The 24,751-nt window shown below is 37.6% G+C and overlaps 1 protein-coding gene across 2 annotated transcripts in view; it reads left to right on the top strand.

The window, feature by feature from the left end:
- Window positions 1-7,425: 7,425 nt before the first annotated feature.
- Window positions 7,426-24,751, top strand: part of satb2 (SATB homeobox 2) — a 39,183-nt gene continuing 21,857 nt past the window's right edge. For both annotated transcript variants that reach the window (XM_086091981.1, XM_086091980.1), the window contains exons 1-3: window positions 7,426-7,790; window positions 15,093-15,308; window positions 18,176-18,361. In XM_086091981.1, coding sequence (XP_085948107.1) covers window positions 15,137-15,308; window positions 18,176-18,361 — 358 coding nt within the window. In that variant the 5' untranslated portion in view covers window positions 7,426-7,790; window positions 15,093-15,136. The remainder of the gene's footprint in view (window positions 7,791-15,092; window positions 15,309-18,175; window positions 18,362-24,751) is intronic.

The following is a 24,751-nucleotide window of genomic DNA, read 5'->3' as shown; positions in this document are numbered from 1 at the left end:
CAGACCACAACTAAGATACTCATTCATGCCTTTCATCACCCCCAGACTTGACTACTGCAATAGTACTAATCCCTGCAACATGCACTCTAAAAACAGTTGGGTCAAAAGTAACCCCATTATGGATAAAAAATTGTTTTTGACCGATCCACTTAATGGGTCAATTTGACCCAACTTTCTGGGTTGTTTTATACAAAATGACCCAATTTTTTTTATCCTAGTAAAGTATCTGACCAATATTTATGAGTTGTTTTACGCTGAAAGACCAATTAGATGACTCAAAGTTGGGTCAAATCGACCCAAGTAGAGGATCGGTCCATTTTTGGCCCAACTGTTTTTAGAGTGTGCGAACCCTTTTGCCAGAGAACATCACATTTATTAAAATATTTCCCTTGGGGAAGTTTGTTTTATTTTTGGGGAATATAAAATCAAATAAAAGAATGTGATTTTTGAGCAGAAGTAATGGGCATTTTTGGTCCATATTACAAAATAGTTTCAGCAAAGCTCCTGAAGCCCAAGATAACAACAGGTCAAGTATGCCTACTGTGAATACACACTCTTAAAAAATAACCAAATTTTGGTCAAAAATAGGACTGACCTCCTACTTGGGTCAATTTGACCCAACTTTCCGGGTTGTGTGTGCACAGAATTTTATACAAATAACCAAAAGCTGGGTCAAATTTACCCAGATATATGATCCGATTGATTTATTTTTAACCAAAATTGTGTTTTCTTACCCAGCAGTTTTGATGGTCTACCGAAAATATTGACACCTCATCATGTGTTCTGTCTCTGAGTGGTTGTTTTTCCTTGGACATGCTTGTTTCTTTTTTTTGTGATCAAATATTTTCTTTGTATTTTCTTTTTTTCTCTATTTTTTTAATAAACAATACCTACCAACAGTGAGATATACAATAACCACAAAGAATAGTTAACACTAAACAGACATTCCAACAACTTAAGATATAAACATCTGACCCAATCCAAACCCAACCCTTGGACCTTAAAAAAAGAAAAGAAACAACAAAAACAACAGCAGCAAGAACAACAAGTCATATTTAGTAGTTTATAACAAAAATATATACATAAAAAAGAAGGAAAAAACAGTACATACAAGAAAAGTAAGTTATTATAGTCATGGCAAACAGATACAATTAAATCCCTCTACCAAGTTTGACTTTTATTTACTTTGCATGCTTGTTTCTTAAAAATCTAATTAGAGGTAGGCCTACAAGATGGGGCCACAGAAGGCTTTATTTTTTAAATTAATAAAAACAAATGTTTTTAATTTTTATTTTCTTTATTCTTTTTTTTTTTTAACCCCCCACAGATAATTTTAGTAATGTGCTACTGCCAGGCCATGCTGACAGTTTATTTATTTATTTATTTATTTATTTATTTATTTATTTATTTATTTATTATTAACAAACTCATCTTTTAAGGAAGTATTGTTCTATGTCAAGTTTTAATCAAATGTGAATGCCGACTAATATTTGCAAGAGAAATAATAATGGATATTTGGTCATGTCTTGTATATGGCTAAGAATGCCAGACTAAAAAAAGAAAAGAAAAGCACTGTACTTGGGCCTTTTCACACTTTAACACAACCAGTTTGAATACTTAACAATAATAATTAAAAAAAAAATCTTTAGTTGAGTAATTATGATACCAAAAGTTAGGTGTGTGGGGGTCAATTTTCAACACCCACTTAAATTGGCAAACATTGTTCTGGATAACACTTTTTGACAGTTTAGATAAAGTCACTCAGGGCCCATCAGCACACATGGAAGTGACCCTTTGTGTGTGTTTGTGCGCATGTGTGTGTGCTAAAGGAAGTTCACATGCCAGCTGACGCACTCGTGTGCTATGTTAACCCGTCCAAGGGCAGCATAGCAATAACAAACACAGGATCACAGCGACGGGTTGACCTCTGACCTCGCACCATTGGCGCAGGCCGCCAGATCACTATCACACTTACACACACACACACTCCCACACACACATTTAACCACACCATGAATGGCTAATAGGCGTCCGCCCCTGTGCATGTTTTCAATCATTGACTCTTTTTAGACAAATCACAGAGCGGACAAGCGCTTCATCATTGATGTCTGACGGTAAATGATTGACAGCTCTCTCACTGGTCCCGCCCCCCCGTCCTGCAAAGTCAGATCACTTCTCTTTACCCAGAAAGCTTTGGAATATTTCAGGAAGCGAGGACGACCTGATGGAAGGCCGAGCTGCTTAATGGTAGGATGAAAATCAAGTGCGCTATTCTTAGCTGATCTGGGAACAGCACGTCACCCTGCCCCTGCTTTACCTTCCTTCCTCTTTAATAACACACTCCCCTGTATCATTTTCCATCCCGTCCAAACATGGGCTTTGAGAGCTAACGAGAGCCCGCTTTGGCACTTATTAGGATGGACATGTTGTGACTTTATTGTGCTTAAAATGCTCCGCGCCCTCCAGTGAATTTAACGTTTTCTTTCAAAATCCTGAACAGGACGTCATCAAGGAAAGACTTAATGGTATAAACATATCTAACAAGAAGGGAAAGGATTCTGCTTTAATTTGATTAAGGCTGACTATTAGGGGCCAAGTTTAGAGGGCCTGAACCTGAGTGCCGTATTATTTTCCACATTTTGAGTTAATAACATAGCAAGCTGGCAGAAAAACACTGCACACGTTCCAAAGCCTCATTAGGCTGTTTTCTGGGGGGTTCACAAACTGCGGCTCATGGGCCCAAAATGTGTCGCCGTGCACTTCATATCGAGTCACCGAAAGATTTCGACTTTGTTGTATTATTGGCCAGTTCAGACTTCTCGCAAGCTGTTACCAATGAGATTTTTTTTTTTTTTTGGTGTTTATGTTATCATGTGTAAAGAGTGCAATGAGAGGGCCGGGCAGCACTAGAGGGAACATTGGGTGGAACTCTTACTTGAAATGAAGTATTTACAGATAATTCCAACTGTCAAATAGTTGCGGCCCCGTGACAAAGTGCAGAGTGCCGACACTCACAAGCTCCTCGTTAGCTGGGCCTGATTTTATTTCAGGTAGGGAGTCATATTGGAGAGGGGAGGGGTGGTGGTGGTGGTGGGGGTGGGGGTCTGCTGCAGGGGGGGGGGTAGGGGAGGGTGCCGGGAACCATTTAGCAGAAAGAAGGAGAAAAATAATCGCCTGAGCTCCAAAGAGACACACGAGAGAGGCAATTCGCCCCCGAAAATAAGACTCGTGAGAATTACTTTGGAGACCTTCAAGGTCAACTTGTCATTTTTTAAAATATATATATATATTTTTTTTTTTTAGATATCAGTAACCATTTGGGGCCCAATGAAAGATTTTTCCCCCGTTGAAATTATTACTTAAAATTGAACTATATATTAAGTCATTGCAGATTTTCCACATTCACATTGAAAATTATTTTTATTTTTTTATCAAATGATTTTAGCATTCTCCTCACTATGGAAAATTAATGATTGAAGAACTTTACTGTTTGGTTATAATTAAAATTAGAATAGAACATATTATATTCATTTTTATTGTATTCATAGAACGTAAGTGGTAATGTTTGGCTTTAATTGAAAAATGATGTTAGTGGTGTCACATATAATGGTTTAATTTAATTTGAGATGCTCTGAAGCTTCTCTTCATGTGGTCAAAGGATGACTGACAGCCAATCAATCATTATTTTTGAGTGATGGATCTTTAGGGTTCAAAGTACTTACCCTAATATTATTATTAATAATGGTAATGATATGCTTCCACAAGAAGGAATTTAGTTTAAACTGTACAAAATGAAACCGTCTGAGAGGTGAAAAGAAAAACATTAATGGGGACGTGACCTGTGCAAGCATGGAAGCAATGCTTATATATATATATATATATATATATATATATACATATATATTTAACGTAACGTAAACGAACCTTAAGACAAATTAATGGTTGACAAAAACGAGACAGTCCAGTTTACGTGTGCATGTACACTTTAATGTGACTGACAAATTCGTACACAAACGTATTTTAGGAATCATTTATAAAATTAAGTTCACGAGTTCATTTAAACATTTTTACATGTTTTGCATAGTTTGCCCCAATTCCCACTATAGCGTAAGAACGAAAAAATCTATAAGAACATGATTGTGGTGCCACGCAAAAAAAATAATTCCTTTAGCCTACTTGTGCTCATTCCCCCCTGTAATTGTCTGTTGCGTGTCTGTTGTTCGTTACTTTCGTTTTTAATTAAAGCTGATTGGAAACATGACACGTTCAAGTGGGCAAAAAAAAGAAGGAAAATTCAAATAAAAACAGTGGTATAGTAAAGCTGCCACCCTTGCAATTCTTCTTCTTCTAATTATTATTATTATTATTATTATTATTATTATTATTATTATTATTATTATTATTATTATTATTATTATTATTATTATTATTATTATTACAAAACAGAGAACAAGATTTGTTACCTCGTTTAATGTTACAACTAATAAAATTATACCACATGTTTTGCATGTATTATTAATTATTTTGTTTAAAGGCCATCGCGATGCATATAAGCGCGCGCGTGGTCGTGTGTTTGTGCGCGGGCGCGTGCCTCCAGCGAATTGGTATGCGTATGAATAAGAGATGCAACGCAATGGTGAACCATGTTCATTCACAAACAAGGAGGCTCCATCGTCATCATCATCAGCTTATTCAGCCTCGCTTTAATTCTGCTTTTGCTCAATTTGGCGCAAAAACTCCGTCTGCTTTATCGCCCATGGAACACGAACGCATCAGCAAAAACAGAAAAGATGCATATACTTTATAGGTCTCTATTTATTAATAGGCTATTATGTGTATTTCACTGTGTCTTATTGAGAACAGTTAGAGTAAAACAATAGGCTATATTGCAAATGTTTATGCTTAATTATTGTTTTAAGAGCTGACAAATTCCCCTTTTCATTTTTCTGCTAACTTTTAACATCTAAGACGTTATTTATTTTCTTTTGTTTATGGCATACGCGTGCACGGAGGCCACCCACGGCGACGTGAATGACATACATAATGAATCATCCCAGTCCACGCGGGTTGTTTTTTTTAAATCAATATTTTATTGTTCACGCTAGTTTGCCCGCCTACGTGGAGTCGCTCTTCATCCCCAAGAAGTGCAAACTAGACAAAGACGAGAAGAAACATCCCCCGTGCAGGTGGCTTTTAATTATTCAGACGTGCAGAATTCCATTTTTTTTTTTAACAAAAGACATGCTCCGAACTCAGCATGACCAATAACCCACATTCAAGTTATTGCAATAGATGATAAAACGCTTCTACAAAAATATGAAAAGGAAACCTGGTTGTGCATCTATTAATAAAAATAAGTACTCGTGAGAGATAAGCAATTTGCATGGCAACGTCACATAAAATGTGGCAAGTCAAAGATGTAAACAAATGTTTAGTGAGGTTGCTTTTAGTGCGTTTTGAAATGTAATGTCAATTTGCATTATGTAGAAGGCCATGGCGAACGTGATTTTCGATGATTGTCACTGCCACTCTCAAGTAAACCACCTGCAACTCTAAATTTTCTCCCGCAACATTAAGCAGTTTCATGAAGGCTGTGAAAAAAAAGAAAAAAAGATGACGACGAAATCCCCTTCGTAATAAAAGTTGCAGACAGTGTTTAGTGACAATATAGCCACTGTCGATGAGGACAAATCCGGTTCTGATCTACTTCATGATCTCGTTTAATGACTTTTAGGGCCTTGAGACTAAAATTGATTGTTAGTGGAAATATTGCTAGCAAAGAAGAGGGGGGGGGGGGGGCACCTCCAAACAATCGGAAGTACTTCACATTAAAAGTATTTTAATTAACTTTAAAAGGAGGCTACTTTAGAAGTGAAGGAACAAGAAATGTGCTGGGAACGGGAATTAATAAGCTTCGGCTTCAACCCGTCAGTTCTTTTTCTTTTCGGGTATGTCCGAAAGGAAAAATAAACAAATAAAACAAAATAAAACAAAACAAATAACGGTCTAGAGCAGGGTGAAAAGGAACATTAAAACAATGCCTGCATGGAAAATATGGCAAACCACAATGAACAGTTAATTTGGGGGGAAAATAATTTATGATGAAGGTGAAACATTTTAGAACAGGGTTCGAACAGTGATTTTTTTTTATTGTGGTAAAAAAAAAAAACGAAACTAAACAAACAATCAAAAACAAGGCTAAAGGCCTACTTCAAAAATATTGGGGTTATCAGTATAGGCTATTGATAGATTTGTAAACGCAATGCATGCAGCATCCATGGGGACACAATAAAAAAACAACAACGATGTTCTAGTTGAGCCTTCATCATCATCATCATCATCATCATCATCATCATCAACATCATCTCACATGCATTTGTGTGGTGTGGAGGAATTGGAATCCATCATTCAATGCGTCAAGTGGTTCTGATGCAATTTCCGGCCCTTTCACAATAGAGCACAGACTCATGTGCGCTGACCTGTCCATCAATCAAATAGTAGTTTCGTTAGTAGTGGGAGTGGTCATGGATTTAAATTGCTTGGTGACACACCAAGGGTATACATGCAAGCTGAATTATTATTATTATTATTATTATTATTATTATTATTATTATTATTATTATTATTATTATTAGTAGTAGTAGTAGTAGTAGTAGTAGTAGTAGTAGTAGTATTGTAATAATAATAATAATAATAATAATAATAATAATAATAAACATGATTATTTTTCGGTGATACACACACACACACACTGCAGGAACTGAAAAAAGTTAAACTATTAGAAATAGCCTACTGTAAAGAATTTAGTTGGGGGAAATCACAGTGGGAAGGAAAGAACTGGAAGAAAAGTAGTAAGTGAGAATGAGTGCGTATAGGATATAAGATAAGAATGTAGTGAAAAGAAAATGTACAGAAGAGTGCAAAATAAATTAGAACAGTTCTAGTAACTTTGAAAACGAAAGAAAAACTTTATAGAAAAATAAGCAGGACAATTTTAGAAGTGAAAAAATTATTTTGAAAGTGCGTAAAATTTGAGAAGAATGACAAGAAATGAACTCAATGAAGTGGGAAAAGGTATCAGAACTCGATAACGATGAGGAAATCAGTTTCAGGAAATAATTGTAAAACAGAAGAAGCGGATTGAAGAGTCTATAGTTACAAAGAGCAACTCTAGAGGGATATAACGAGTATGAATAATGTCAATTATGTGCAAAATGTGTTTTGGTTGACAGAAAAAATGAAAAAGTAGAAAGAAAGAAATGAGATCCAGCCCACTCACTGCTTTAATGGATGGCATTAGAAGCGACGCCCCTTCCATATCTCCCTCCCTCCCTCCCTCCCTCCCTCCCTCCCTCTTTGTGTCTCTCCTCCCTCCCTCCCTCCGTCGCTCCCTCCTTCCGTCACTCACTCAGCGAGTGAGTGCGCGCTTGCAGGCACTCATTGAAAGTGACTCTGATTACAAAGCTGATCCAAAGCGTTTCCGCGCTCCGCTTCGCGTCAGAACTCACACCCACGGAGCAGGCATGCCGAACTCCGTTGCGCAACTCTGAACACCTCAAAAGAAGAAGAAGAAGAAGAAAAACATTGCGGAGAAGAAAGTGCTTTGGTTCCGGTTCAGGAAGAAGAAAAGACGCGCATCCTCACCTGCACGTGAGACTTTTTGGATCCCCGACCAGAGTGTGATCCGTCCGGGCGCCAAACCGAACCAAGCCCAACCCTGGATTCACTACTGCTTATCAATGGACAGAACCTCCTCGGCGGCCAGCAGCGATACACACACGCCGTGAACCGTGAGTATGGAGGCGGATAGCCGCAGCCCGCGTGCACGATCACCTGCACCGCGCAACCCAAAAGGGGAACCAATAGGGCCGGTACTGACACACATGACAGCAACTCAGGAAATTGCCTGGTGCACGTTCAAAAGTCAACCATGAAAAATATCAAATAGACTCTAGCCACAAAAAAATAAAAATAAAAAGCCTATACGTTATTATTATTATTATCATCATCAATATCCAAATAATCGTTAATAGTTCTCATTGTTACATTTCATTTGCATTTAAATAAAAATGAGAGCGTTACAGAAAAGTGTTATAATTCATACTGTAACATTGCTGTGTAACCCAATTAGTCTTTCAATTTTGTATTTAATGCACACTAGGTAATTAGGCCTTTTGTGTTAGTGTAATTACAATCCAGTTAATATTAAATTACATTTCCTGTTAATCACATTGCGTCAACACGCGCAAAAGTTTTACGCACATTCAGCGTTTGTGTTTAAATTTTGTGCAAAAGCGTCGCAACATCCATTTATAGAAAAAATAATTATATTCTGATCTCAAGGGGTGGTTAAATTCAAAATTAAAAGTTTCACTACGCTGAATGAGAGATGACCGCAAAAGGCCTCCATGTGCGAATTTAATCTCCAAATTAAATCACTAATCGCGCAAGCAAAAATAAAGGACAACGGAGCAACATCCAGTTCATATATAGCATACTTTTTAAAGATGATTTTTTTTACGTGCATGGGACCAGGAAAATGTGTTAAAATGACGTAAAACAGAATCTTCCGTTTCACACGAATTATTGTTTGTATTTTTCGGAGCACATTCACATTTCTCCTCATGAACAAATGTAAACCCGTAAAATCAAGCCTCTCTGTCACATTACATGAAGCTGCATTAATAATAATAATGATAATAATAATAATAATAATAATAATAATAATGATAATAATGATAATAATGATGATAATAATAATAATAATAATAATAATAATAATAATAATAATAATAATAATAATAATAATAATAATAATAACCAGTATTGGTGATATTTCCCAGTTATTTTAGCCAAGCACAACCAAACCATCAAAAATAATAGTTTTTAAAAATTAAAAGATTATTTTTTTTACAACTTCAGTGTGAAACAAAAAGATAACATTACGATTTAATGTATCTCTGGAGTAAATTTGTGAAACGCAAACAACATTATCAAAACAACCTAACATAATACATGTATTTCCTATCGTGTGCAGTAAATTGCATGACGTTTTTGCTTCAGGACCTCATCTTATTTAATGTCATTATTGGACATTAAAACATCAGATATGAACGTTACTTATATGGAACATCCATTAGCACATTGCTACAATCTAATGAAATATATCAAAAAAAGTTTGCCTTTACAAAGATAAAAATGCTCCCTTCTTAACAGTGTCATCGAGGGAGGTATTTAATTAACATGACGTCTAATATGCTTGCAGTAAGCAAAAGTGAGCATGAAAGTTGTTCCTAATATATCGCTCTCAAAGAGGAGATAAATGTGCACCACTGCAAACGGCAAGCACTAACATGAACAAATTGTTCAATTAATCACAAACTGAACATTAGGACCCTTGCAAAGTCACACATCTCATTATTCACAATAAGTTGCATTAACTTACTTAAACATATGTTGCCTTTCTCTGTATACTGTTTGACTGCCACATCTTGTACAGTACACGTGTGCATTGTCCACATATGTGTGCCACTGAGGTTATGTGTGAGGTCCTTGAGAAATGTTAGCCGTGCGTGTGTGTGCGCGCGTGTGTGTGCGCGTGTGCGTGTGTCTAAGACTAAGACTAAGATGTGAACGTTCCATGCTAATTGATAATTGACAAATTCTACAGACAATTTTGTAACACCTCAGAGGAACTGCGAATAAACATTTCACCCACAAATGCTCGCAACATCAACATATTAGCGTCCCTTATGTAAGAACAACATAAACACACTCGATGATTTGACTTTTTGTGTGTGAAATTGAAACTTTTTCTTTGTTTTGTTTGTTTTCTTCTTCCTCCTGAGTTGCTTTGCACATTTTGTGTCTGGCCATCTTCCTGTCTCGTCCATGCACCTTATTTTATCAGCAGAGGCAAGCATTAACCAATAGCTCCATAATGCGATAAAAGTGCATCTCGTTGAGGGAAGAGGCTTGCGTTTATCTCGGCTATCTGTGCTAATAATTGATAAGCTTCAATTGCTGTTCACGTACAAAAGAGATGATGCAACTCTGTACTTGTTTAATATCTTCGGAGGCAGCTTTTGTCCTATTATATAACTTTTTACTCTTTGCTTTATTATGTCAAACCTGCAGGGTTAGTGTTTGTCTACTTTTAGGTATAGAGTCAGCAAAATGTCTTGACTTGACACGAGCTTTTAAGTGAGACGAATGATACGTCTTTGAGCAGTGGATTGTGGTAACCAATCAGAAAGTTTAGACTGGCTTTAAAAAATACGTGTGTGTTGTTATTGTGGCTTGTCATTCTCCAGGCGTGTCAACATCCCTTGTCTATCTATTATGTCTACAACATGGGATGGGCAACATGACTCAATACCAAGTTCAAATTTGGTTGAAATTGGATGAATTTTCTAGCAGGAGTTTGTTTCTGAAGGACTCTTGGAAATGTTCCAAATGACCTTAAAGTGTCAGACTTGCTGTGACTTTTCAGGCACAAGTTGTTGAGGTGTATTTTTGTGGGTCGACTCATTTACCAAATGTGAGTTTCAAGCAAGATGAATGCGTCAGCAAAATGTGTTCAGTGTTTGAGTATAGAAAAACCCGCAAAATGGTGATTTTTTGGGGCGTACAAATTATAACCGTAACCGAAGAGACAAAGCTTTGCACCACATGCTCGGCCCATAATAAAACCTCAGAGGAATTATAATGAAAAGCTTTCAACCCACAATTGCTCATTAGATACAATAATAAACATTTGTTTGATCATTGTGTCATTTGATAGCCGTTTAGCATCAAAACAACATTGTGTCAGTTAGCTCTTACTGTAAAGAACTTTTTTTTTAGGAGAAGCAGAGTATTTCCCTTGCAGCAATAAAGTGGAAAATGTGTCCTGAACTCATGCTTATCAAAAATACATTATATGTCTCATAGCAGATACGTAAGAGTGCCTCTTATCGCTGCTTTATTAACAGCTTTAACGATCACATGCCCTATTTGACGACTGGTTCCGGGGATGCGCCCAGGGGGCGATAACACTGTGAAAAGCTTGCTTGATTTCCTCGTTGATGCACCGTACACGCCATTATTCACTTATCAAGTCGTAAAAAAAACAGTACGAAAGGAGTTGCTCAACACGGCACATAAAGTACAGATTATTGCTTTTATCAGTCGCTGGATGTTTGGGTAATATCGCGCAGATAAATTAACATTATTATTTCCATCTAAACAGGTCATGTCGTAACATCTTGGCACGGGCGAACGTCCACAGTGACACAACAATTTTACAGGAATAATGACTCTTAATGTGTCAATATACTTTGAATTTGGACAAAATGCAACTATTGTTGTCATGCTAATCATGTGGTTTGAGGGACATTTCCTATTCAAATGTATTGTTCATTCAAAACGTGAGCATGAGCGTGTGCATACTGCTCTTGTAATTTTCAGTGGAGTCAAGATGGCCAACACAAAACCAGGTGCCTGTCGTAGTACCAATACTAACCTGCGAGAGGCAGCATAAGGCATCCAGACTGTCTGAAAATTAAAAGAAGAAAGCATTGTTGTTGTTGTAATAGTACAACTAGAAAAAACTAGGCTAACTGTTAGCTTAGCCTGTAAGTACACAAACTGGATGACTGTTTAATGATTGCAGTTCTCGGCCCAACCGTTTCCCGACAAGATTGGGGATGAAAAAGAACTCTTAACATACCCAACACCACAAGCTAGTCAATCAGGATAATCTTTTATGGGCATTTGCTAATCGGCAGGGTAGAGTTAACCCGTAGCCAAATTGGTGCATGGGTGTCAAATTTACTTTCATCATTGTCAGTTACACTTCCTGATCTTTATTTAATAAGTCCACTGTGGGAGTATGATCATCGCCCCATCATAATTTCCCTTGAATTTGGTTATTTTAATTTCTATGGCTAGTTTTGAAAAAATGTGGCTAAGTTTTGCAGGCCCATATTAAATGGCATGTGGTGACCAACTTTACAGAATAACTTAATGCTGCAAAGACTACAAATGTTTATCCCCATCATGTAGACACTTTTCAGACACCTTTGAGTCAGCATTTTCAACATTTTCTGGAATATAGTTTAATTAATGCCATCATGGATGTTTGCGAACGAGCCTCAGTGGTGCTTGTTTTAGTATCATAACATCACTAAAGCTTTTTTGTTTTGCCAGCAAACCTACAAGCACTAGTAGTTTGGTTTGGTTTAAAAGCAAGAGAAACAGACTGAACGTTTTGTTCTTTTGAAATCACAACAGTCTTTATCTGCTGGGTCTAACACCAAAAGGTGATGTCATTGTTGGGAGATTAGAGACCCCGATGCTGGATGCTGATGCTGATGTTGTGTACAGGTTAGATGGCGAGATGTCGGCAACAGTTAGCTAGCTAGCTCTTGATAGGCATCGCCATGATTCTACAACAGGTCAGGGCCCGTTACAGATGACATAGATGCAATCTTCAAGTTATTACTTTTGGAATAACAAGTCTCACTTCACCTGGGCAGGGAGAATCTATTCTGGGTCTCTATGTCATCTTACTTTGACAACTTTATCTATAATTAAGAAATTGTAAAGGCTCATTTTATAGTGCAAACCCACCTTCATAAATATTTAAATGTAACTTGTAGAATAGCAACAAAGATAAACAAAGTATGCTTATTTTCGGCATTCATTTGGTTCCACAGTTTTCTTTAAAGCTTAAGTTAAAATTATAATAATGCACTTAAATGGTTACAAATTGACTCAAAAATATGTAAACAGCTATGTTCTTTGTGTAAAGTTATTTTTGGCTAGCATTAAGTCAGCTATCCAAATTTGAGGATAAAAAATAAGCAATGTAATAAATATATAAATTATGTGTAAAGTTAGCCCCAAAATGTCAAACACAAACACCTTTAGAGTATTTGCAGTTATATGAATTAGCTGAGCTTTTGCAAATGCATCAGCAATAAACGCTTAGCTTATTCTTGCGAACAATATGATTAGCTTGCTAGTGAGCGAGCCGCTATTCAGGACACACAATCAATATTACACAAAAAATAATTGAGCTATCTTAGATTTTGTTTCATCAGATTAAGTAAGATAGCATTCAGGCAGCCTGAATAGTGAATACTATAGCTTTCTGTGTCGATTGATGATGTTAGCTGTTAGCTTGGGGTAGTTAGCACACTTTGCAAACAAACCTTAACATGAAATGCCATTTCAATAACATTTAATATAAAAAAAAAGTGAACATAGATAGATATTGACTAGCAAAATGATTTAAGAAAATGTATTTAAAAAAAAAAATGCTGATACATTTACAATTCAGAGTACAAGCTCAGCTAATTAGCATACGTGCAGAGTTTGTATTAGTGGCTATTTCGAGCGAAGCCTACATAGCATTTATAAATTGATATATTTGTCTCAATGTGAAATCAGACCCCTAAATCTCGGCAACATTTAATCAGAAGAAATAAATGAATATTTATAAACCTTATTATACATTAAATATATTTATAAATGGAACATTTTTAATTAAACAAATTGGCTGATTAAAATTGGCTGAGCCAATTGTTTTTCCATGCAGGGTTTGGACAGCTGGTGCATGAAAAAGTGCAGAGGGACTAAAAAGTGTGAGTGGAGCACTTTCCCATCAAACGTTCATGAATGTCAGTTCAAACAATAAGCATGCATTCTCATTTGCTCTGACGAATCGATGGAAAAAGTCTGTCAGCACAGACGCCCGTGTTGTCACCCTCTCAAATCTCCATTTCCACCCTCTAATAGTGCTCTCCCTCTCTCTCTCTCTCTCTCTCTCTCTCTCTCTCTCTCTCTCTCTCTCTCTCTCTCTCTCTCTCTCTCTCTCTCTCTCTCTCTCTCTCTCTCGCTGCTCACTCATGGCTTCTAGTCTTGCTCGCCCCTTCTCCTTAACCACACATGCCAGCAGATATTGTCCAGGGGCCACCAGTGAAAATAAAAGACGTCAATTTGGCCCTAAGCAAGCTGCATTGGGCCTGGCACAGCTTCTAATGCATTAGCCTGTATTAGACACACGCACATACACACAAGCATGACTGTTTATTTACACTGCTGTTCTGTTAAGTCTCTGCCACAATTCTTACATTTCTATGACTATGTTTACACAAACAAAGAGTATAAACATATTTAAATGGAGGCAAAAATAAAATCTTTGCCTATCCTCATGTTGTTAATATTAACATCCGTCTGAAATGGAAACACATTTGCGGTCTGTTAAAAAAACAACAACAACAAAAACAGCACGCCAAAGAAGCATAATAACCCTCTCACTCTTGAAATTTGGAAAAAGCAATTTTTCAGTGATCTACAAAAAAAAGTAACTGAGCATAAAAAAGTCAGTTGTTCAAGTGGACATGACCGCAATAATCGATATGTTTGGAGAATATGAGATACTGATACTGAGAATATGTTTTGTAGTTATTGGATAGATTTAAGCAGTACCAGAAATGTGTTTTTTTCCATCACAGTATGTACATGCAACGTTTTATAATATTTAAGCATGACCATGTTCACTTAGATACTAAGTTAAAACTTGTCAGTCATAAAATTATATATATTTGATGTTTTTTTAGCAATATATAGTGTATGTATTAGGTTGGATTTTGGTGAGTGTAAGTCACAATAGAATGATATTGCGCTATTTTTGCCAATGATACCAATAACTATACTAGACTATAATTATATGACAATTGTGTGACAGTCCAAATATCAGAAGAAAACCATCTACAAGAGATTTAAAAAAAAGTCTGTGTTACTGAAGAAAACATTTAGCAAGACAAGAGTAAAAATCTGTTGCATATGTAAATATCATACTCCCCCAACTCTCTCAGTATGTTGTACATTAAATAAACATTTTATAATGTTTAAATGGATGAACACAGAACATTGTGAGCAATGTTTTAATGGGTCTTTTTAGATACAAAGATTGCCAAATTAGGTTAACCATTGTCATAAATTACTTGGATATTAGACATGTATAATAATGATATTTGTTGCTTGTGATGCTATGAAAATGATACATTGCAATATTACATATTCAACTTTGTGTTTCTCCTTAGCCTCTTTCTCGCTGGCTGGAGCTCCACTGGGGGTCTGGAAGAGGATGGAGAGAGGAGGGGAGAGTCCCGTTACGCAGGACAGTCCAGAGCGCAGAGGGGGCAGCCCGGACCTCGGCAGCCTGCCCCCACCGGGCAAGAAGGGCCGCATGGAACTCAACGGCAGCCCCACGGGGCCCCGCCTACGGCAAAACGGAGCACCTCTCAGACCCCTTGGAGGTATTGGCCCTAGGTGTGATTGTCAGTGGTGTTTGTTTCAGTGCAAAGGCCTCTCTACATACAAAAATCTGTAAAGTGCTTTGTTACACCTACAGCTGTTATGAAAGCGCTATTGCCTTCAGTTGAGAAAAATTTCGATCCAAGGACAGCACAAAATCACTAAACAGCAAATCAACATTGAGTCCAACAATTCAATTCACTCTAAATTTTCATATAATTGAGGTACTATGTTTGTCCTGCATGTCATTCCAAATCCATAAAAAAATATATTACAAGACCGGGTGTAAGTGTAAATAAGCAATGTCTGCCATCTAGTGTTGATTGTTGATATTACAACTTAAAACTATACAGGGGAACCAGGCTATAGGTGGGCAATTGGGCCTGTGATTTTTAATGATTTAACTAATTATTAATTTACAATGTACATTTTCCACAACATCTCATCCCGCCCCACCAAAATAAATAAAACAATAACAAAATTTAAATAAATAAATAAAATAAATAAATACATAAATAAATGCACACAACGATAAGGGGTTAAGATCACCCCCCCACCTTTTTTTTTTTCTTAATCGAGGGGCCACTCAGGAGTTTGATTGCGGGCCTCCACCAGTTGCCCTTCCAGTTGAGTGGAATCTCAAGTGAAATACCACTTATGCCATAAAATTCAGAATTCTGAAAATGATGTCTCTTAAGTCGTACAATGTCAGTATTTGTATTACTATAATGCGAAAAGTACCTCACGGTACAGTCAATAAAGAGTTTCTCATATTTAGACTTTTTTTCCTTTGAGATGAAGGTTTTCTTGAAATGTGATGATCATGTTCCTGCCTTTGAGGTTTGACTGTACTGTGAACTGTATTTGACTTTTGAACTCTTGAGCCTCTGTTAAGAAGGCAGAGACGCAGTGTCACTTGAACACAAAAAGGCGAGTAGGAATAGGAAGGGGTTGAGCGTTGACTGCGACATATAAACCAGATTTACACTGACCACTGTGGATTATTGATCCAGTGTTCACATGGACAGCTTCATTCTTATTTCTGCACATGTGCATCCTGCTGCCATATGTTTGCCCCAGGTTTCATCCCAAAGAGTCCATTTCCCTTTGACGCACACTAAAATTAGAAGGACATTTATACATTTGGGCGCTCCTCCCCAATATTTATCATAAAACATTCCTGGGGTTCTTTTGCTGGAATGACAAACGTAAAATTGAGTGGTTTTGCGGAGACAGAGCGGTTTTCAGCACGAGTTGAAGAGGTTGTCAAAGCAAGGAGGAGCTGAGATGGGACGGCGAGGAGGAGCAGGAACAAGGTGACGATGAAGGAGAAAGGAAGGAGGAAGGGGTTTCCCGATGCTGGAATAATGACAGCCTTTTCCTTGAAGACAGGAAACTCAACGTGTCTTGGCCAAAACCACACAGCCACACGCACACACATACACACACACGTCTTATTTTAAACCCCCCTCATACATATTAGAGGGATTAGAGGTTTGAAGCCACGTCGCATCATCCAAACCAGAGCATCCAGTGGCGAGCAGAGAGAGAGAGAGAGAGAGAGAGAGAGGGAGAGAGAGGGAGAGAGAGAGAGTGTGTGTTGACAGTTATATTTCCCTGTTGGGGAAAAATTCACTTACTCCAATTGGCACAGCGCTCCGGTGTGTAATTCACTCCATGAGCGCCTGGAGGGCCCGCGAATGGAGTGATTAATGAGAAGGAAATAGAAATATCGGAATTGACTGATTAAAACAATGAGCTGGATGGAGCTAAAGTGTTGGGGGTTTGAGGGGGAGGCTAATGCTCCGCTGCATTATTAGCGCTGGGACGCTGCCTAACGCTCTCAAGTCCATCACGTCCACACACGCAGCTTTCATCGAGTGCCAGCTGACAGGTGGCTCCACAACAAAAGGCTTTCACGTATAGAAAAAAAAAAGTTCATCAGGGTTCTGAAAGACTTTTACGGAAGCAGACAAGAACAAGTTCATTTTCCTGGTAAACCTTTTCAGTTTTGTTACGTATTTAGTTTCCATTCGAGACAGTGCCAAATTGGGCACATTTTCATTATGTGAGTACAGGATGCAGTGGGAACTGTGCGATGCTTTTTGGAGGGCGGAGCTAGACACGCCGCCAGCTGATGAATGGCTGACAGAGAAGTGTTCACCTTCACTTTCCACTTGACATGAGTTGTTTGTTTTCTCAAACTGGCCAATTGCATGCTGTAGAGCGAGTATGGTTTGATGTCCAAGTCAAAATGGAAGCCTTTTCAAGGTTTGTTGATCCAAGCTGTACCACATTAGTGAACTAGGTAGTAAAAGGTTTAAGGCTATATTCTAACTGGAGTACAAAAAAAAAATCAGTACCCAGATCAGCAAGTTAAAGGGATACTTGACCCAGTATTAAAAAATAGGTGACAACCAATCACGGCTCACCTGTTTTCTGGGTTTGGTTAGCCATGATTGGTAGTTACCTACTTCCTCAGCACAGGTGATGTCATCTTCAGCCGACAGCAAGTAGAAAATTTAGTTTTTAAACTTATTAATTGTACATGAAAAATAATGAAGCTATCAAATTCATTCTGGACAAATTATAAACTTTTTACTGCTGAAAATGGCTCAATGAGTCAAGTATCCCTCTAACACCCAGATTATTATTTTTCTTTGCAACTTCCCAAAAAATGAAAAAACAAAATTCACATCACTTCAGAATGTGGTCCATAAGTCCAAAAACTTTTTCTCTATCTCAGTTGTCATTGATGCATCCCTTACATCCTTTTTCTTTTGACATTTGTATTTCCGATTCAGATAACATTCCCATTGGAAAGACACTAAAAGTCTAATATTTTTTTTTCTTCTTCTTCCTCTGCTAGGTCTGATGATTCCCGTCTTCTGTGTGGTAGAGCAGATGGATGGAGGGATCCAGGCTGACGGCTGTGACGGAAGGGATGAGCACGCGGAATTTGTTCTGGTGCGAAAGGACATTCTCTTCTCGCAGCTGGTGGAGACGGCACTGCTGGCCCTCGGCTACTCGCACAGCTCGGCTGCGCAAGCCCACGGTCAGTGTCATGACTTTTATGATATAAGGGGCATTGTGATTAAATTCTGTATGAGCAGCAGTTGGAAGTGGTGCATAGTGACATAGAATGGCGGCTGGCCAAACAATGTGAAACGCCTATGAAGAAAGCAAGTTAAGTGTCGTAGCGTTCCTAAAGAAACAATATGCAATCGGCAGAGTCACCCTCCCCCACGCCGTGCTCTCGTCATTCACCAGACGCATTCAAGAGTTTTGATCGTCCCTTTAGGAACGCTCCGTAGGCGTTTCACATTGTATCTGGTCTTATCAACGTTTATTCGCAAAACCTGTTTCCATAGCCAAAATTTGCGTTTTCCTTTTTTTTAATACGCTTCGACATCCACCCCGTCCAAGCGTAAAAACTTTTTTTTGCAAATTTTGGGCCCTTTTTTTAATTTCTAGCGTTTCCAGTCAGTTTTATTTTCGAATTTCTTGAAAATTCGAATAAAAATGGGTGGATGGAAACCTACCCGACAGTGTTTATAATAAAACTGTTGTGCTCCAGTGAGTACACTTTAAGTGTTTACAGTAGAAACTGTATTGTAATAGCAAGCACACTCTAAAGCAGTGATTGTCAACCGGACCCATTTTGGGTTAGTAAAAAAGAACAACACATATTTGTATTCATATTTTTTCACAACAGTTACTGAGTTGTACCAAATTCCCACACAGAAGATATAATATTGGGAAAGCATTTAAGTAACAAGTTGCTCACTTGGGCCTAGCCACTAGCTATTCCGTAAGCAAATATAGTGCACAGGAACAGCAACAACACGGTACTGTACACGGTGTGTACTCAGTTTGTTTAAAATGTGCCCCTGAAAATACATGTAGCCTACAGTATGGTTCAATTTCAAACACAGTTTGACATAGCCTACCGCCAAAAGCATATTGCTAGCTAGTGATGACTTTTGCTCACCAAAGGTTGAGCTCATGCACACTGTACCATTAGAGAGAGCCATGTTGTTGTTACGTGTGTTTCAAATAGCAGCTACTGTATTTTTACAAACACACAAGAGCAGTACTGTTACAGTGATGATGAGCGTTTACATAGAATCATAGTGTTTATACAGAGGTACTGAATGGTTGTATTGTCTTTATGTCAAGTTTGCTCCATATTATTTGTTTGGTTGTTATTAACATAACTATGAGTGAAATTTTTGAAAAATCATTTTCAGTTTAATACATTTTGTAGAAACTTTATTTGGACGTACGCAGGCATTGTTATTTACGTGGCAACGCATTCCGTGCGTAGTGACGTAGAATGGCGGCTGGCTCTCTGCCGAGTAATGTGAAACGCCTAAAAAGAAAGCAAGGTAAGCCTCGTAGCGTTCCTAAAGGGACGATCAAAACTCTTCGCATGTTCACATCCAAATAAAGTTTTTACAAAACGTATTAAACTGGAAATTATTTTTGAAAAATTAATCTCAAAGTTATGTTAGTAACAACCAAATAAATAATATAGACCAAACTTGTCATGACTGTCTTTTTACCATGATCAGACATTTTGTTAAAGTCGTTAAAGTCACTGTATTTGGAACGTTTTACCAGTAAATGTTACAGTGGCACTAATATGTTTCGCAAACACAAGACAGAGTCAACAACAAAATGTTGGATGTGAATGTGTGTTAAGTACGTGCAAAGAATGCATATGAAGTAGAACAGTGTTGCACGTATGGAAGTCATCTGCAAAACGACAGTAACACTCACTCGAAAAAATGAAAATGAAAAAAACAAACAAGCGACACTTCCATCTGTTCGAAATCTTAACTGAACTGTTTTCATGTGTCATCAGCTGCTGGTCCGGTTCAATTTAGCGGATGCGTAAATACACATGAACATGTTGCTTTAATGTGATTGAGTTTGTCGTTTTCTTCCTGACTTGTAAACACACTGGTGAAGATAAATCCTCTTTTATGGCCTCAAGGCCAGTGCTTCTTATCAGGCCTGCAACTCACCTGGCAAAGCCTTGTGAACGCTAACATGCACTGGATGCAACTCACAAGTCACTAACCACTTTTAATTTTAAGTTAACTTTACATCAGAGCGATACTCTCTGAATATTTTTCATGTGGTGGCTTGTGAAACCATTTTCACGAGGAGTAGTAGAAATGTTTAAAAACATAGTGATTCTTTTTTTCTCTGAGAGCTACATATAAACACTCACTTTGAACTCTCCAACAAGTTGCATTTTTACTGTATATGAACAAAAAACAACAAATGTTGTAGGTAGGTTACGTACGTAACTTTTTCGTCAGCAATAAAAAAAAAATTGAGGTGATTTATATTAAAAAAACTAATCACAAAATAAATGTTCAAGCTAACAAGCAACTGCTCATTCGTTTTCCTGGTTACATTCGCATGGCCACTTCTATGCTAGAAGAGAGGTGGCTAATGTAGCCTAAAATTGTACTCAAGTAAGAATACTGTAACTTCAGAATTTTACGACACAAGTAAAAAGGAGTCCTCCAAATAAGATTTGTTTTTGTTTTTTTATTATGTACTGAGTAATTCCTCTGCAATTTCAGATTTATTTAATTATTTATTAATTATATATGCATTTATTTATTTAATTTGGGCATGAACGGGCAAAAAATTTAATATATCAAATAAATATATAATATAATAAATATATAAGATAAAACTGTTTAATTAAATATTTAGTTAACTAACTAATTTATTATTATGATATATTTATTTATTCATTTAAATTAGAGCATGAACAGACACAAATAAAAAATAAGCTTAAATACAATAAAATATAATAAATATATAATATAAAATATTTAATATAATACCGCTGAATTGAACTGCAAGAAGTGGTCTTAAATTTAATTTCTTTGTCTACATTCGTGAATTGACTCAACAAGTAGATATTAAACAGAAAACCATAAAAATGTATTTTCTCAAGTTTTTGTAGGCTGAAATGTAGACATTAATAGGCAATAGGCAGACACTGATAAAAGTGCATGACATAATTGTTCTTTTTCATAGCCCATGCAGTGCTTCTCAAATATTTTATTTGGCCATTCCCCGCTTTTACCTCCCCCCCACCCCGCAAACTCTCTGCCATGACTAAAAGTGTCATTCATCTTTAAAATTGTTGTAAGTTCACTTCTGCAGAGGAGCTAATATTTTATGTGCAATCTCTGACAAATAGAGCTCTATGGCCACCTACTGTAAGTACAGCCTAAAAAAAAAAAGAAGTTCCCTGGGGTCACACATGCCCCCGCTAGTCTTTGCAACCCCCCCTGGGAGGCCCATCCCGCTATTTGAGAAGGCCTGGCATAGTCTGTAAGTTGTTCTAACCTTCTGACTGTAAGTGGCACGCCGTTGCTTCCTCTGTTGTTTCTGCCATACCACGTAAATTAGTCACTTTAAAAACTTTGCCTCTCTGTGGTACTGTGGAGACTGTGTGTGGTCATGTGACTGCCTGTTTTTTTTAGGGGGATTGGTGAAATTGAGTCAAAAATCACTAGTGCTTCCATTGGATTTGTGAAACAGGGTCATGTGACAGCGCTTGAGGCAGAAGTCTCTCTGTCGAACCCCAAAAAAAGTAAAAGCATTAATAGAAAATGTAATGTAATGTAAAAGTAAAAAGTGTTGCATTCAATTTAATCTGACAAGTACAATTCTTTCGCAAAGTTTTTAAGAAAATGCGACGGAGTAAACCTAGCGCTTTACCATCCAGTTTTGGTTGCTAGGCAGATGTGGTTCTAGTGTATACAAGCAGGAGAAAGGACAGAGAGAGATATTAAGGAACAATATCAAAGTCAGAAGGCATTGTAAATACTTCAAAATATTACTTTAATGATGAAACAAGAATATTAATCAACATTCTTTTTTAAATTGACTCCCCAACTTTTAAAGACTGTAATGGCAGGGTTTGTGTGTTGTTGTTGTTGTTTTTTTTCAAATTAAAATGACACCTACTGGATATGAAAGTGTTCTGTTTCACACGCCACAGACAGAATGCAAAAACAATGTGAGCGCAGCACGAGTCACTTACGGCCAGTGTGTATCAACACACACACAAAATCAAAATCAAAAATCAAAATCAAAAACACTCATACACAGTGAATGCAAGAGTGTGTAGTCATGCAGCCTCGCAGACAAAATAGACGCGCCTCCCTCCGGCTTCTCTCTAATGAATACTTTTTGTTTTTTAAAACAACCATTTATGTTAACTGAATAATTTCTGGCTTAAATTATACATTTTTCCCTCTGCGGTCCACGACCAAAATTACACAGAGTCCCGGCTATTTTCTGCCTGTTTGAATTGTGTCTTGCATTCTTGCGTCCCACTGGTGTATTTAAAGGCCCGGCCGAGGACCACGGCCATTCTTTAATTAGCCCAGGCCGGTAATTAAGCGGGATATATTGTTTATTTCAATTATAAGGGGCTGAAGGCTTTTATAGCACGGATGGGCGCAGACGTGTACTTTAGGGCTTGACGTCGGTGAACAGTGAACAGTGGTCAGTATTGTTGCAGTGCCACGTCTGACGGGTCCGTGCGGCACCAACACACTGGACATTCCACTCTTTGAGACATTTAAAAATATATATTTTAGTTGAACTGTTTATTCTTTTGGCTACTACTTTATTATAGATTATCAAGACACACTTTACTGTGTAACTAGTTATTACTCATTCATATTTTAACCAAGTGTATCAACCATTTGTGAACTCAGTTACATTGCATGTGGCGTATTGGAAATCAGACAAGCACACACTCCTAAACACTTCTGACACTGCATTTTTAGAAAGGGGGGGGTTTAATATACTGCTCAGTATTGCTACAGTGAGAAGATGGCACACTGCAACAATATGCTAACACAGTGTATTATACCATTGCATTAAAGGGGAAGTCAACCTTAAACATTTCTTGACAATAATATGTTATATGTGACCTCACTAGTCTAAACATGGCACTCTGACTTAATATTACATTTGTGGAATATGAGTTAAGCAGCAAAACCCAGCCGTTTATATCCACCTCAGGGGGCAGACGTTTTGCCACTTGCTGTCGCCTGAAGATGACATCGGTTGCTCAGGGCTCAGGCAACAACCAATCACAGCTCACCTGATTTCTGAAGCTGAGCCGTGATTGGTTGTTACCTGAGACCTGAGCAACTGTGATGTCGCCTTCAGTTGACTGAAAGTGGCAAAATGGCCGCCTGCTGATTTTGCTGCTTAACTCATATTCTACAAACGCAATATTAAACAGAATATTGTATTTAGACTAGTGGGGCTGCATAGAACATTTTGGGGGGCTTGACTTTCCCTTTAAGACTGAAGAGAGTGACTGCACGCAGTGAGTGAGCACAAACACTCTAGTAGTGACACTCAGTGGAAAGTAAGCACACAGTGTGCTTTAAAATATTTTAATCAAGTGAATCAAAGATTAGTGGCCTCACGAGTTATGCTAACTTGTACGTTAGCAGTCTAGCTAAAAAGGCCCTTAACTAATGAATTGTGACACGAGTACACCAGGATTGGGAGCGTGCACGTGGGCATCCATGCTGGAGCACAGATGGCACTTGGAATGTTTAATGCGGGAAACATGAATTTCAGCTTTGGAATGTGGACAACAAGCGGAGAGCCTCCATGCTGACCAGAAATGATCAATCAATTATTAACGTACTTGCCATCACACTGGCAGTATGCATGTGTGTTTCGTGTGTGTGTGCGTGCATGGTTGCATGCCAGAAGCTGCATGGACACGTCCACAGTGAGTTTGTGTGTTTGTCTGCTTATTCGCGCATTTGATTCAGACGGCCGATTATCAGGCGTGCTGAGCGCAGACGACAACAACCACACAAAGTGATACAGAAAGATGGATTCAGAGATGGGAAATTTACATTTACATCCAACTTGCTTTCCACAGAAATGTCATAACATATAAATATATATTACATTTTGCATTATTGGCTTGGTTGGTAAAATTAGTTGTTTCCCCATTGAGGATCCAATTCTGTATTTTGTGTTTAAATTGTTTAAATTTAATTGCTTACATTTTTTTTTATGTTTCATGTCTGACAAATATGAATAATATTGTGGTCCATTAAAAACACATACATTTATAGCTATATTAACAAATAATACATTTTAAAAACTCAACATTTTAAGTTAAAGTTTTTTTTATTTCCTTCCTTCCTTCCTTCCTTCCTTCCTTCCTTCCTTCCTTCCTTCCTTCCTTCCTTCCTTCCTTCATTCCTTCCTCCCACTTATCCTCACTATTCACACTCACAACACCCATGGACAGTTTAGAGCGCTCAATGACAATATTAAAATATTTCCAAATGTTGGTGGCTGAACCAACTACAACTACAATAATGACTTACTGTTTAAAAAAAACAAAAAAACAAACAAA

The sequence above is a fragment of the Leptonotus elevatus genome, chromosome 12, assembly GCF_054856555.1.
Source record: "Leptonotus elevatus isolate MCC_2025b chromosome 12, RoL_Lele_1.0, whole genome shotgun sequence".
Lineage (NCBI taxonomy): Eukaryota > Metazoa > Chordata > Actinopteri > Syngnathiformes > Syngnathidae > Leptonotus > Leptonotus elevatus.
The sequence above is the reverse complement of the archived record's forward strand: the minus strand, read 5'-3'. Positions and strand labels throughout refer to the sequence as shown.